This window comes from Pelophylax lessonae, assembly GCF_965119305.1.
Source record: "Pelophylax lessonae genome assembly, chromosome: 1".
Taxonomy (NCBI): domain Eukaryota; kingdom Metazoa; phylum Chordata; class Amphibia; order Anura; family Ranidae; genus Pelophylax; species Pelophylax lessonae.
Window position 1 is genome coordinate 524,121,590 of NC_138768.1, and position 12,768 is coordinate 524,134,357.

Below are 12,768 nucleotides of genomic sequence, written 5' to 3' on the forward strand. Positions count from 1 at the left end.
GAAGATAACACAAGTTCTTATTAGAGCTGATGACTGAGGACTTCAGCTGCATAATATTGCATTTTTTTCCATAACATTTAACTTTTGATACTTATTATGAACCATGTGCACCTGTCCGTGAATTTGAGTATTTATCTAAATTTTTCTATATTATCTTTTGTAAAGATTTTTATGATAAATTGCAGGAGCATCTGTGGAGTATCCTGTGTGTTTGTATGCTTTTCTTTTAATAAAGACTATGGCTCCATGCACACTAGTGATTTTTATAAGCTTAAAAACCCTAGAAAAAAAAATGCTGAGAATAATGTTTTTATGTTGGCTTGTAGAATTGTTTTAGAAGCTTTTAGGAGAGTTAGCGTAGTTAGTATTTTTACTGTACATGAAGAAAAAAAACTAAAGAAAAAGCTGTTTCTTTGTGTTTTTTTCTGCTGGAATAACGCTCCAAAAAACTCTACAAGAACACATTTTTCTCTGTTTCTAAGCGCTGAAGAGCAAAAAAAAGCTAATAGTAGTGTGCTTGGACAAAAAAAAAAAAAAAAAATGCTAATAACAGCTTAAAAAACGCTAGTGCAAATGGAGCCTGAAATTTACTGGTTTATCGTGGACCTAATTGTGTGCTTATATTGTTCTTTATTGTAAACAGGTGATCCTGGAAGTGTTGTTTCTGCTATTTGCTACACAATACCAAAATCCGCTAAGGGGAGCAGTCTTTATGCTCTTGAATCAGGCTCAGATTTTAAATCCAGGGCAATGACCAGTGAAAATCGTGTCGTTTTTGGGCCTGGAGTTACAATGTCAACCTGTGATGTCAAAGTGATTGATGACAGTGAATATGAAGACGAGGAGGAATTTGAGATAGCCCTTGCTGATACGTCTGAAAATGCCAGAATTGGCAATATTGCTACAGCCAGAGTTGTTATCGAAGGACCAAATGATGCTTCAACAGTCTCATTAGGAAATGTCACCTTTACAGTTAGTGAAGACATAGGTATAAATATGCTTTTCAACATATACATTGTTTGGTTGCTCCTAATAAATGTCTACTGTATAGTAGCTCTGATTTCTAATGCTGACTACCTTAAAAAATGAATTGGACAGTTTAAATTTATACATACTAGTAAACCTTCTTTGCATATTTTTTTATAGCTTAAAACGAGGGGGGGATAGCTTGGGGGATAACTTAACAATATTCCAGAAGGTTCTAGAATGTTCTTCTACAACCAAAAGTGTGAGAAGTAAATCTACCTTGCTGTGATTGCCAGTTTTATGGCGTGGTATGCAGCAGTGGCATCGCTATGGGGGTGCGGGGGGGTAGTTGGCCCCCACCCGGGTGGCACCCGCCAAAGGGTGACACCAGGCCAAGACTGGCATTGTGCACCCCATTGAGAGGGGTGCTGCTGCTCCCTCCTCTTCCTACTTCCCTTCCGGGATCTCCCCAGCTCCACGCGATGTCTTGGGAGGGTGGGGGAGAAAGGAGTGAGGCAGAGATGGACTGGGTGCCCGGGGTCCGACTGTCCAATACCCCCAGACGCCGCAATCGCATTTTTCTTCACTCACTGGAGACCAGACTTTAGCCACCTCCTCCTCGGCTCTGATGTTTCAAGTACACAGGCCGAGAGGAAGAGCCGAGGAGGAGGCGGGACTCCGTGCTATAGCATCTGCCCGGGGGGGAGGTCTGTAATAACAGGAGTGTTGAAGAGGAGGAGGAACATGGTGATTGGGAAGGTGGGGGGAGCCTGGGCAGGTAACAATTAGGCTGCCAATAGTGATTTTAGGGAGGGGGTGGGGTTTACAGGATATGTGCTAAGAGGGTGCTTTGTTTTGGGCTAGAGAGGACTTGTGCTAGAAGGAGGGGGGCATATTTGAAGTTGGACCTCCCCCCAGCACAATTTTCTCCCCTCCCAAGCAACCCCTATCACATATCCTCTAACCCCTCCCCAATCAAAGATCCCATCCCAGTCCCATCCACCCCGATCCCATTCCGGCTCCATCCACCACCCTGTAGCCATTCCGGCTTCATTCACCGTCCTGATCCCATCCCAGCTCCATCCACCACCCTGATCCCATCCCAGCTCCATACATCACCCTGATCCCATCCCAGGTCCATCCACCACCCCGATCCTATTCCTACTCCATCCACCACCCCATCCCATCCCGGCTCCATCAACCACCCTGATCCCAACCCAGCTCCATCCATTCCCATGATCCTATCCCGGCTTCATCCCCGATCCCATTGCAGCTCTATCCATCCCCTGATCCCATCTCGGTTCCATCCGCCACCCCTATCCTATCCCGACTCCTTCCACCACTCTGATCCTGTCCCAGGTCCATCCATTTCCCCGGTCCCAGCTCCATCCATTTCCCCAATCCCATTCCGACTCCCTCCATTCCCCTGATCCCATCCTAGGTCCCTCCATCCCCTAAACCCATCCCGGCTCCATCCACCACCCCGATCCCTTCCCAACTCCATCCATTCCTGAGATCCCATTCTGGCTCCATCCATTCCTCTGATCACATCCCGGCTCTATCCATTCCCCTGATCCCATCCTGGGTCCATCCATTCCCCCCAATCCCATCTGGTCTCCATCCATCACCCCGATCCTCTTCCAGCGCTATCTAGCACCCCAACCCCATCCCGGCTCCATCCTTCCCCCCAATCCCATCCTGATTCAATCCTTTCTGGCAGGTTAAAGGGGGAGAGCCGCCCCAATGAACTAGCCTGCTCAGTGCAGGGGGGGGATGACACCATGCAGTCCGTGGGTCTGATGTGGCCCTTTGGCTTGCCTAAATCCAGCCCATAGGGCACAATTCCGTCCACTAACGTCAATGATGGGGCAACATTCCATCCACTGATACCAATGATGGAGAACCATTCCTTCAAAAGACACCAATGTGGGAACATTTTCCTCCCACTGATACAATGTGTCACTAATATACTGCTGAACATTTTTTACCCGCTGCCTGTCACAATTATAATTAAGCTGTCTTCTGGTTGTGATACTTCATATGTTTCACTCCCTCTATGCTGTATGCAGTATCTTACTAATAGAAATGTGCTCTCCTCCTACAGGCTCTATTGAAATACCTGTTCTCAGAAGTGGACCTGACCTTTCAGTGCCAATATCAGTATGGTGTGCTACTCGCCCTTCAGATCCACCCTCTGCTACCCCAGGCATTGATTATGTCCCTAGCTCCAAGAAAATTGAATTTAGACCTGGTAAAACAATAGAGGTATGTAAAAACAGTATATTCATCAGACACTATAGTAGCTATATTAGATATAAAAACATACACTAGGAATATTTTACACAGAGACAGACATGTGGTATACATGTATCTGGCACCGCTATGTAGGGTTCTCAAGGACATAGAACTTGTCAAAGCCACCTCTACAACAAACAATGACTGCAACTATCATTCTTTTTAGGGTGCTTCTACGGTCTTCTGCACTTTCAAGCCTGGGTAACACATTGCAGTTGGGTGAGGAAGTGGAGTCAGATTCTGCAAGTCAATTACATTGAATACAGTTCCAACCTAAAGGCCCCCCAAACATAGTTAATTTTAAGTTATTTTATGCAAAACAGGGTTTCACAAACTTACTTAGATGTACTGTATGCTTAAAAGTTTCAGAACATTTAATATTAAGGCTGTCTGTGTTCCATTGGGAATATGTTCCTTCACTTGTCTGGAAACCACAACAGGAAGTCAGAGGAAATTTCTCCTAAGTGAGGGGCAATCCTCTTGCAGTTATCAACAGAACAGGTTTCCCTATTGGAAATTTCCTCTCTTAGAAAAGGAGAAACAGAGAGGGTGAATCATATAACCCAACTCAATAGAGAGGCGGGTGCTGTGTCCGACAATGAACATCAGAGAAAAGGATTTTACGGTAAGACAAAAATCCAGTTTTCTGCCGAGTCAGGAGTAAAGACCTAGTTCCTTGTTGGGATCTCGCATTTTTTCCTTTTTGATGGAATTTTTTGCTTCTTTTATTATTTTCTGTTCCTGTGAGAACTACAATCAATTCTGTTCCTGTGAGAACTACAATCAACTGCTGGACTGGGCGGCGGACTGGATATTCTAGATACTTACGATCTCCCCAGTTTGACCAGTGAGCGCGACCCGACCTTAGCTCCGCGCTAGGTCGGCCGCAACATTGCCCCACTGGACAGGGACTGGCCAGCGAGTGAATGCCTCGTGAGGACGCATAGCCTCTGGCCCACAGCACCGCCATTCCATGCCTGGAGTGGTGCCCACCTGGTCCCGAGGTGTCGTGAGCAGTGTTCCCCCTCCCTTCTGGTGGTTTTTTTCGGGGTGGTTGTGGATCCCTCCCTCAGTTGACCGGACCCCCAAGCGCTCTTCCTTCCCACATAATGCTCCCCCTCACTATCGGGGTCCCTCTGCAGACCATTCACCCACACCCGTCCACCAAACTGGACTACCTGGGCCTGACCCTGGATTTGGCCTCAGCCTGGGTATTTCTTCTGGAGGAGAAACTCCAGAAGTTGCAACATGCGATTCAGCTCCTGTTGTCCGACCGGTGGTCATCTCTCAGTACTTGCATGCAAGTGCTGGGCCTAATGGTCTCCACCTTCGAGGCGGTTCAGTTTGCTAAGTTCCATGCTAGATCTCTGCAAAATGAGATCTTTGCCAAATGGAACAAGAATCCACAGTCTCTAGACAATCTTATCCTGTTGAGCCGGGGACACAGGAGGGTCCCTGATCTGGTGACTCCGCTCTCCCGCACTTCGACAGGGTTTAGAGCCCTTTCTCCCCCTGTACTGGATGGTGGTCACCACGGATGCCAGCTTGTCCGGGTGGGGAGCTGTCTTAAACACGGATTGTGCTCAGCGGGTTTGGCCTCTGAAGGAGTCCAGCCTTCCGATCAATATCCTGGAAATTCAAGCTTTGCCTGACCCAATGGACGGATCGTCTGCAGGGGCGCCCGGTAAGGATTCAATCATCAAGGGGGGCACCAAAAGTGCCCTAGCAGCCTGGGAAGTAGCCGGCATTCTAAGGTGGGCAGAACGTTTTGTTACAGCCATCTCTGCTGTGCATATTCCAGGGGCGGAAAATTGGCAGGCAGACTGTCAGTCGGCAGACATTGGATCAGGGAGAATGGTCTCTCCACCCGGAGGTGTTTCATTAACTGTGTCTCTGGTGGGGACTCCCGATGTCGACCTGTTGGCCTCTCCTCAACAGGAAGGTGCAGAGGTTTGTAGCAAGGTCTCAGGGTCCTCTGGGGGACGCCACAGATGCTCTGGTGGCCGCTCGGGGCCAGTATCATCTGATATTCCCATTTCCTTCTGCTGAGACTCCTGCGAAGAATCTAGGCAGAAGGGGTTCCGGTCATCCTAGTGACCCCGGACTGGCCTCGCAGGTCTTGGTACACAGACCTGGTACAGCTGGTCGCCGATGTCCCTTGGAGACTCCCTCTCAGAGAAGATCTTTTAACTCAAGAGCCAATCTTCCATCCTGCTTTACAGTCGCTGGCTTTAACGGCCTGGCAATTTAAAGCCAGGTGATTAAGGATAGATGTGTGCCTGAATTGGTGATTCTTATGCTGTTAAAAGCTAGAAAATCTACTTGTAGGAGGATTTTTCATCGTGGAGGGTGTTTGGTGTGCGTCTCAGGGGGTTTCCCTCCATTCCTTTTCGGTGTCTTGGAGTTTCTCCAAAGAGGTGTCGATCAGCGTCTGGCATTGGGTACCATCAAAGGCCAGATTTCGGCCCTGATGATTTTCTTTCATCACCCGTTGGCCACGAATTCCTTGGTTCACACCTTTGTTCAGGGGGTCTGCCACCTGGCTCCTCCCGCGAGGTCTCCGTTACCTCCGTGGGACCTCAATTTGGTGCTGTCGGTTCTTCAGAAACTTGTGAGCTTCCTCTGCTTACTTTGTCACAGAAGGTAGCCTTCTTGGTGGCTAATGCTTCTGCGCGCAGGGTGTCGGAGTTGGCTGTGTTGTCTTGTCGTTCACCTTACCTGGTGGTTCACAGAAACAAAGTGGTGCTTTGTCCCTGCCAGTCGTTCCTTCCTAAGGTCGTCTCTGGTTTCCATTTAAATGAGGACATATTTTTGCCTCCCTCGTGTCTTAAGCCTAAGCACCCTAAAGAGATTGCCTTGTATTCTTTGGATGTGGTTCAGGCAATCAGGGTGTACCTAGCGGTGACTGAGTTGTTCCGAAAATCAGATTCCCTATTTGTCCTTACGGATGGACCCCGTAAGGGGCGGGCCACATCTGCTGCAACCATTTCCAGGTGGATTAGGCAGACAATGGTGCAGGCCTAATCCATTAAGGGTCAGGATCCTCCTTTCCCTGTTAAGGCACATTCTACAAGGGCGCTTATTGCCTCTTGGGCCTTCCGCAACAGGCGTCAGTGGTGCAGGTTTGCAAGGCAGCCACCTGGTCATCCGTGCACACTTTTACGAAATTCTATTAGGTGGATGTGTTAGCATCTGCGGACGCTGCCTTGGGCCGCAAGGTTTTTGCGGGCCGCTGTTGGAAAGGATTAGTCCTCTTTGAGGGTGTATTTTTTGGTCAGATGACCTCCAGTTCCTGGTTGAGCTCCTGTTTTACCTGGCTGGCTATGTTAAGCCTTTGGCAAGTGTGTTTATTGCTGTGTTCTTACCACCCCTCATGTTGACACTGCTTTGGGACGTCCCAAGGGTCAAGAAAATATGGATTCCCTATTTGTCCTTAGGGATGGACCCCGTAAGGGGCGGGCCGCATCTGCTGCAACCATTTCCAGGTGGATTAGGCAGACAATGGTGCAGGCCTAATCCATTAAGGGTCAGGATCCTCCTTTCCCTGTTAAGGCACATTCTACAAGGGTGCTTATTGCCTCTTGGGCCTTCCGCAACAGGCGTCAGTGGTGCAGCTTTGCAAGGCAGCCACCTGGTCATCCGTGCACACTTTTACGAAATTCTATTAGGTGGATGTGTTAGCATCTGCGGACGCTGCCTTGGGCCGCAAGGTTTTTGCGGGCCGCTGTTGGAAAGGATTAGTCCTCTTTGAGGGTGTATTTTTTGGTCAGATGACCTCCAGTTCCTGGTTGAGCTCCTGTTTTACCTGGCTGGCTATGTTAAGCCTTTGGCAAGTGTGTTTATTGCTGTGTTCTTACCACCCCTCATGTTGACACTGCTTTGGGACGTCCCAAGGGTCAAGAAAATATGGATTCCCTATTTGTCCTTAGGGATGGACCCCATAAGGGGCGGGCCGCATCTGCTGCAACCATTTCCAGGTGGATTAGGCAGACAATGGTGCAGGCCTAATCCATTAAGGGTCAGGATCCTCCTTTCCCTGTTAAGGCACATTCTACAAGGGCGCTTATTGCCTCTTGGGCCTTCCGCAACAGGCGTCAGTGGTGCAGGTTTGCAAGGCAGCCACCTGGTCATCCGTGCACACTTTTACGAAATTCTATTAGGTGGATGTGTTAGCATCTGCGAACGCTGCCTTGGGCCGCAAGGTTTTTGCGGGCCGCTGTTGGAAAGGATTAGTCCTCTTTGAGGGTGTATTTTTTGGTCAGATGACCTCCAGTTCCTGGTTGAGCTCCTGTTTTACCTGGCTGGCTATGTTAAGCCTTTGGCAAGTGTGTTTATTGCTGTGTTCTTACCACCCCTCATGTTGACACTGCTTTGGGACGTCCCAAGGGTCAAGAAAATATGGATTCCCTATTTGTCCTTACGGATGGACCCCGTAAGGGGCGGGCCGCATCTGCTGCAACCATTTCCAGGTGGATTAGGCAGACAATGGTGCAGGCCTAATCCATTAAGGGTCAGGATCCTCCTTTCCCTGTTAAGGCACATTCTACAAGGGTGCTTATTGCCTCTTGGGCCTTCCGCAACAGGCGTCAGTGGTGCAGCTTTGCAAGGCAGCTACCTGGTCATCCGTGCACACTTTTACGAAATTCTATTAGGTGGATGTGTTAGCATCTGCGGACGCTGCCTTGGGCTGCAAGGTTTTTGCGGGCCGCTGTTGGAAAGGATTAGTCCTCTTTGAGGGTGTATTTTTTGGTCAGATGACCTCCAGTTCCTGGTTGAGCTCCTGTTTTACCTGGCTGGCTATGTTAAGCCTTTGGCAAGTGTGTTTATTGCTGTGTTCTTCCCACCCCTCATGTTGACACTGCTTTGGGACGTCCCAAGGGTCAAGAAAATAGGGAGTGTCAGTGAACGAAAGAGTTCTTCTGACACTGCTTGTTACAAAACTGAAGGCCTGTAGCAGGAAGTGGGAGTATACCACCCGGGACTGCCCTTTAGGCATAATCAAACTTTTTTCCGCCTAGTGTCCTACTCCTTTAGGGGGCAGCATAAACCCAAGGGTTAAGAAGATATGGAGCTGTGTCCATCAATGAACATCAGAGAAAAGGATTTTACGGTAAGACATACATATCTACACATCGTACTAATATTATTATTGCCTTACTAGTTCGTCCTAAGTTTAATTGTCCTTTAGGTATGGTTAGTCTAACTTTTCTAATAGATGAAAAGCTACCTTACTTTTATGGAATAACCACTTTAACCACTTAAAGAGGTTGTAAACTCATTAAATTAGTTTTTTTTCCAACCTGAAAGAGAAACACATAATGAGCTAGTATGCATCGCATACTAGCTCATTATGAAATACTTACATTAGAACGAGCCCCCGCCGTGCCTCCCGCTTACCTGTATGATGGGCGACATGTTCAGTCGCCCGTCTTCCGGGATCGTGGCATCTGGCCATCTAAATGGCCGGACCCACGATTACGTCACTCCCGACGGTCACGGCACGGGGCTCTGAAGGAACGGCACCAGCGGCCGCTCCTTCAGAGCGCATGCGCCTGTGATGTCACTGGCTGCATTTAAGGTAAATATCTCCTAAATGGTACATGTTTAGGAGATATTTACAGTACCTATAGGTAAGCCTTATCATAGGCTTATCTATAGGTAAAAGTTGCAGAGGAGGGTCTACTTCCTCTTTAAGGACCACCCCATGTACATTTACTGCGGCAGGGCGGCCCTTGAGTGCAAAATCACATACCTGTAAGTGATTGTGTAAAAGGGCTCTAGGGGGCGCACATGCACCGCCAGAGCCACGCTCCCGCTGTGATTGGACACAGCAGAAGCCAATCAGCGGGTCCACTGGCCGCCGGCCACCCGCGATCGTTCAGGAGAATGACAGAACAGCCGTCTGCCTATGTAAACAAGGCAGACCGCCGTTTTGTCAGAAAGGAAGAAAGAGATCTTGTGTTCCTACTAACAAGGAACACAGATCCCTCTCTTCCTGCAGTCAGTCCATTCCCCTACAGTTAGAAAGCACTTCCTAGGAGCACACTTAACCCCTTGATCGCCTCTGATATTAACCCCTTCCAGTGTCATTTATAAAGTAACACTGCATATTTTTAGCACTGATCACTGTATTGGTGTCACTGGTCCCCAAAAAAGTGTCACCCAGTGTCAGATTAGTTTGTGAACGTTATAACAATTGCGCAAACCAATCAATATATGATTTTTGGGATTTTTTTTTACCAAAAATATATAGCAGAATACAAATTGGCCTGAACTGATAAGTAAATTAGATTTTTTACATTTAATTTTTTGGATGTGTTTTATAGCAAAAAGTAAAAAATATATATTTTTTCTTTTTTTTTCAAAATGATCAATTTTTTTGTTTATAGCGCAAAAAATAAAAACTGCAGAGGTGATCAAATACCACAAAAAAAAATCTCTATTTGTGGGGAAAAAAAGGACATCGATTTTTTTTGGGTACATTGTAGCACGACTGCAGTGCCGTATCGCAAAAAACTGCCTGGTCATTAAGGGGGCAAAACCTTCTGGAGCTTAATTGGTTAAAGAGAAAATCCATTATACTATGTGTGTGTTCCTGTAAACCTCTAATTTTATGAGAACATTTAAAAAAAACCCAGGAGATATGCCTAGCTTTACTCAATGGCAGCTTTAATTAAAGTGTCCACAATCTTTCTTATGATTCCATAAAAATGCTGTATAGTTGGTAAGGAAAGCACTACACTTTTTTTCTGTATAGAATTTACATTTTTATTTTAAAGTTATTTCATGTGGTAACAGTTTTTTGAATTGCTATGTATACATTTTAATACAGTTGTTCATGTTTAAACCTGTTCACAATACGTGAGTACTGTTAATAATGTATTGAGTAGAATATATGTGACTTTACCTATTTCTGTATTACAGCACTGCACTCTTATAATCCTTGATGACACGCAGCACCCAGTTATTGAAGGACTGGAAACGTTTATTGTGTTTTTAAGTTCTGCACAAGGGGCTGAACTTATCAAACCATTTGAAGCCACCATTACCATTAATGATACCTTTCAGGATGGTAATATGCTTTGTTGTATATATTATTCCTTTTATCTCTTTATCTCTTTGGGCATTCTGCAGCTATTTACATAGATTCGTTTAGATTAGTCCCTGCACCTAAAGTTGATCACAATCTATGCACCTATCACAAACACAGGGCAGTTTTGAATAGAAACCAATCATCATATGAGTAATTATTGGAACTGAGGGAGGGAACGTGGATAGGACATAAAAACTCCAAGCATATGGTACCACTGGTAAAAACTGCAAGTCCACAATTCTAACCATACAGGCACTACCAAAGGAATACCCCTGGGGTTGTGTGGGAAGATGTAAAAGAGGAGTAATGTTATGTGGGATTGCAGACAAGAGAGTCAGTATTAAAACAAAATGCTAGCTAGCTTTACAGCTAGTTGAGTTTGTTGTGTTCTTTTCACTGTCCCACCTTACCATGAAGATTCTAGTTAGCTGTATGCCACCAATGAAAACATTGGGATATTATGTTGTCTTTATATCCTACCCAAAAGAATAACATTACAGTATGTACCAAATGATTGGCTATACTGGTAAAGTAGATGTAGGCCCAACCACTTAGTTCTCACATAAGCTTTATGTTAATTTCAAAAGTAATTTTTTCTCTTTACCTGGTGATCCTGCCTTTAAGACCCTTGTTAATGGGGTGAGAACCGTCTCCCAGTTATTCTCCTGCATCTTTACACTGCCATATGCTTACATGCTGACATACATTGCCCAGGCATAGTCCACAGTTGTCACTTTTAGGAAGCAGGTTCAGGGGAATAATATGCACCTGATGCCTGTGCAAGTGCATGTAGACATGAAGCGATTAAAAGAAGCTTTAGGAAATAAACAAAACTGAGATGGGGAAAAAGATGAAAAGAGGTAAAAACTGGATTTTTTATACATTTTAAAAAAAGCCAACAATAATGGCAATTGTTTATAAAAAAAAAGTGCACAGAACAAATTTAAACCGAAACTTCACCCAAAATGGGAAGTTCTGCTTGTTTGCATCTTCCCTCCCTCCTCTTTAACAATCGGCAGTTTTTTTTTTTTTGGGTGGGGGGGGTAGCCTGGTCTTGACAGGTACCCGCTCCCACTTCCAACCCCCTCATTCCCCTGCAGCTTTCTGGGACACATCACAGGTCCCTGAAGACTGTGGGACCATTCACAAAGCACAGCGCAGCTCGTGCATGGGCAGTGAGTAACCAGCTGTGAAGCCGCAAGGTCCCTTAATTAGGATGCTGGCTCCTGGACCTGAAGCCTATTGAAAAATCGGCTCAGATGAGGATAGCGCTGAATCCTTGGACAGGTAATAGTCCTTATATTAAAAGTCAACAGCTACAGTATTTGTAGCTGCTGACTTTTAATTTTTTGGGGGGGAGACTGAAGCTCCTTTTTAAACAAACCTTGCAGTTCATGCAAAGTGTGCTTATCTAGCAAGCCCTCCCTCCCCCATCTTAATCCCCTGCATTAAACTGTCCAAAAATACGTGCCTGGGGAAATTGTTATCTAAATTATCCCCCATTCCCCCAACTTCCATATTGTAGGAGGTGAAGTTACCATCCTTCTAACAAGAGCCTTAGGAATGCTGAGTATCTAAAATCTTGCAAGCTAACAATTTAAATGTTATTTAGCTACAGTTTACATCTATTTAAATTATACTGTTAGTATTCATTGGCATTTATATTTATTCGACAATGGCAAACAGATAATTTAATATATGTAGGCATTCAAAAGTAATAAGAATCCCCAATAGGTAAATTGCTGCATTTATTAAATAACAGGTGTTTTTCTATATGGATGTACTTCACACAAAACTGCTTGGTATCTTTTAGAACAGGGGTCCCCCAACCCGCGGGCCTGTTGATGACTGGGCTGCACAGTAGGAGATGACCACCTCCTGTGCGGCCATGCCTGTTTGTTCTCTCCCGACTCCTCCGCCCACCCATTCGATGATACCATCCAATCAGCAGGGCAGGGGTGAGGGAAGCTCTTGATTCTGATCTGCAGCTCCTCCCACCCCCTGCCCTGCTAAAAGGATAACATAGTTGGGCGGGGTGGAGTCGGGAACTGATCACAGCCTCTGCCCTGCCAAAGGTAGAAGTCCTGTGCAGGGTAGGCAGACAGTAGCATGGGGAAGTGTCATGCTAGAGAGGGCACTGTAATATAAAGGGGACTGCACTGTAAAGGTTTAAAGTGTATTCATTATAGTGCCCCTTTACAGTGCAGTCCCCTTTATATCACAGTCCCCCCTTTACAGTGCAGTCCCCTTTACATCACAGCCCCCCTTTACATTACAGTGCCCCCTTAAAGAGCAGTCTCTGTTACAATAATGTAAAGCGGCACTGTAATTTAAAAGGGGACTGTGAAGGGGAACTGAGGACACTAATACAAAGGGGGGATTGGGCTGTAAAGGTGGGCTAAGGATAGACTCTG

At 46.1% G+C, this 12,768-nt stretch overlaps 1 protein-coding gene across 1 annotated transcript in view; it reads left to right on the forward strand.

The window, feature by feature from the left end:
* The window catches only part of FRAS1 (Fraser extracellular matrix complex subunit 1), an 843,167-nt gene that overhangs the window by 746,775 nt on the left and 83,624 nt on the right, over nt 1–12,768 (forward strand). Inside the window, exons 56-58 of the mRNA XM_082266873.1 lie at nt 644–988; nt 3,071–3,231; nt 10,186–10,333. Of these exons, the coding sequence (XP_082122999.1) occupies nt 644–988; nt 3,071–3,231; nt 10,186–10,333 (654 nt within the window). The remainder of the gene's footprint in view (nt 1–643; nt 989–3,070; nt 3,232–10,185; nt 10,334–12,768) is intronic.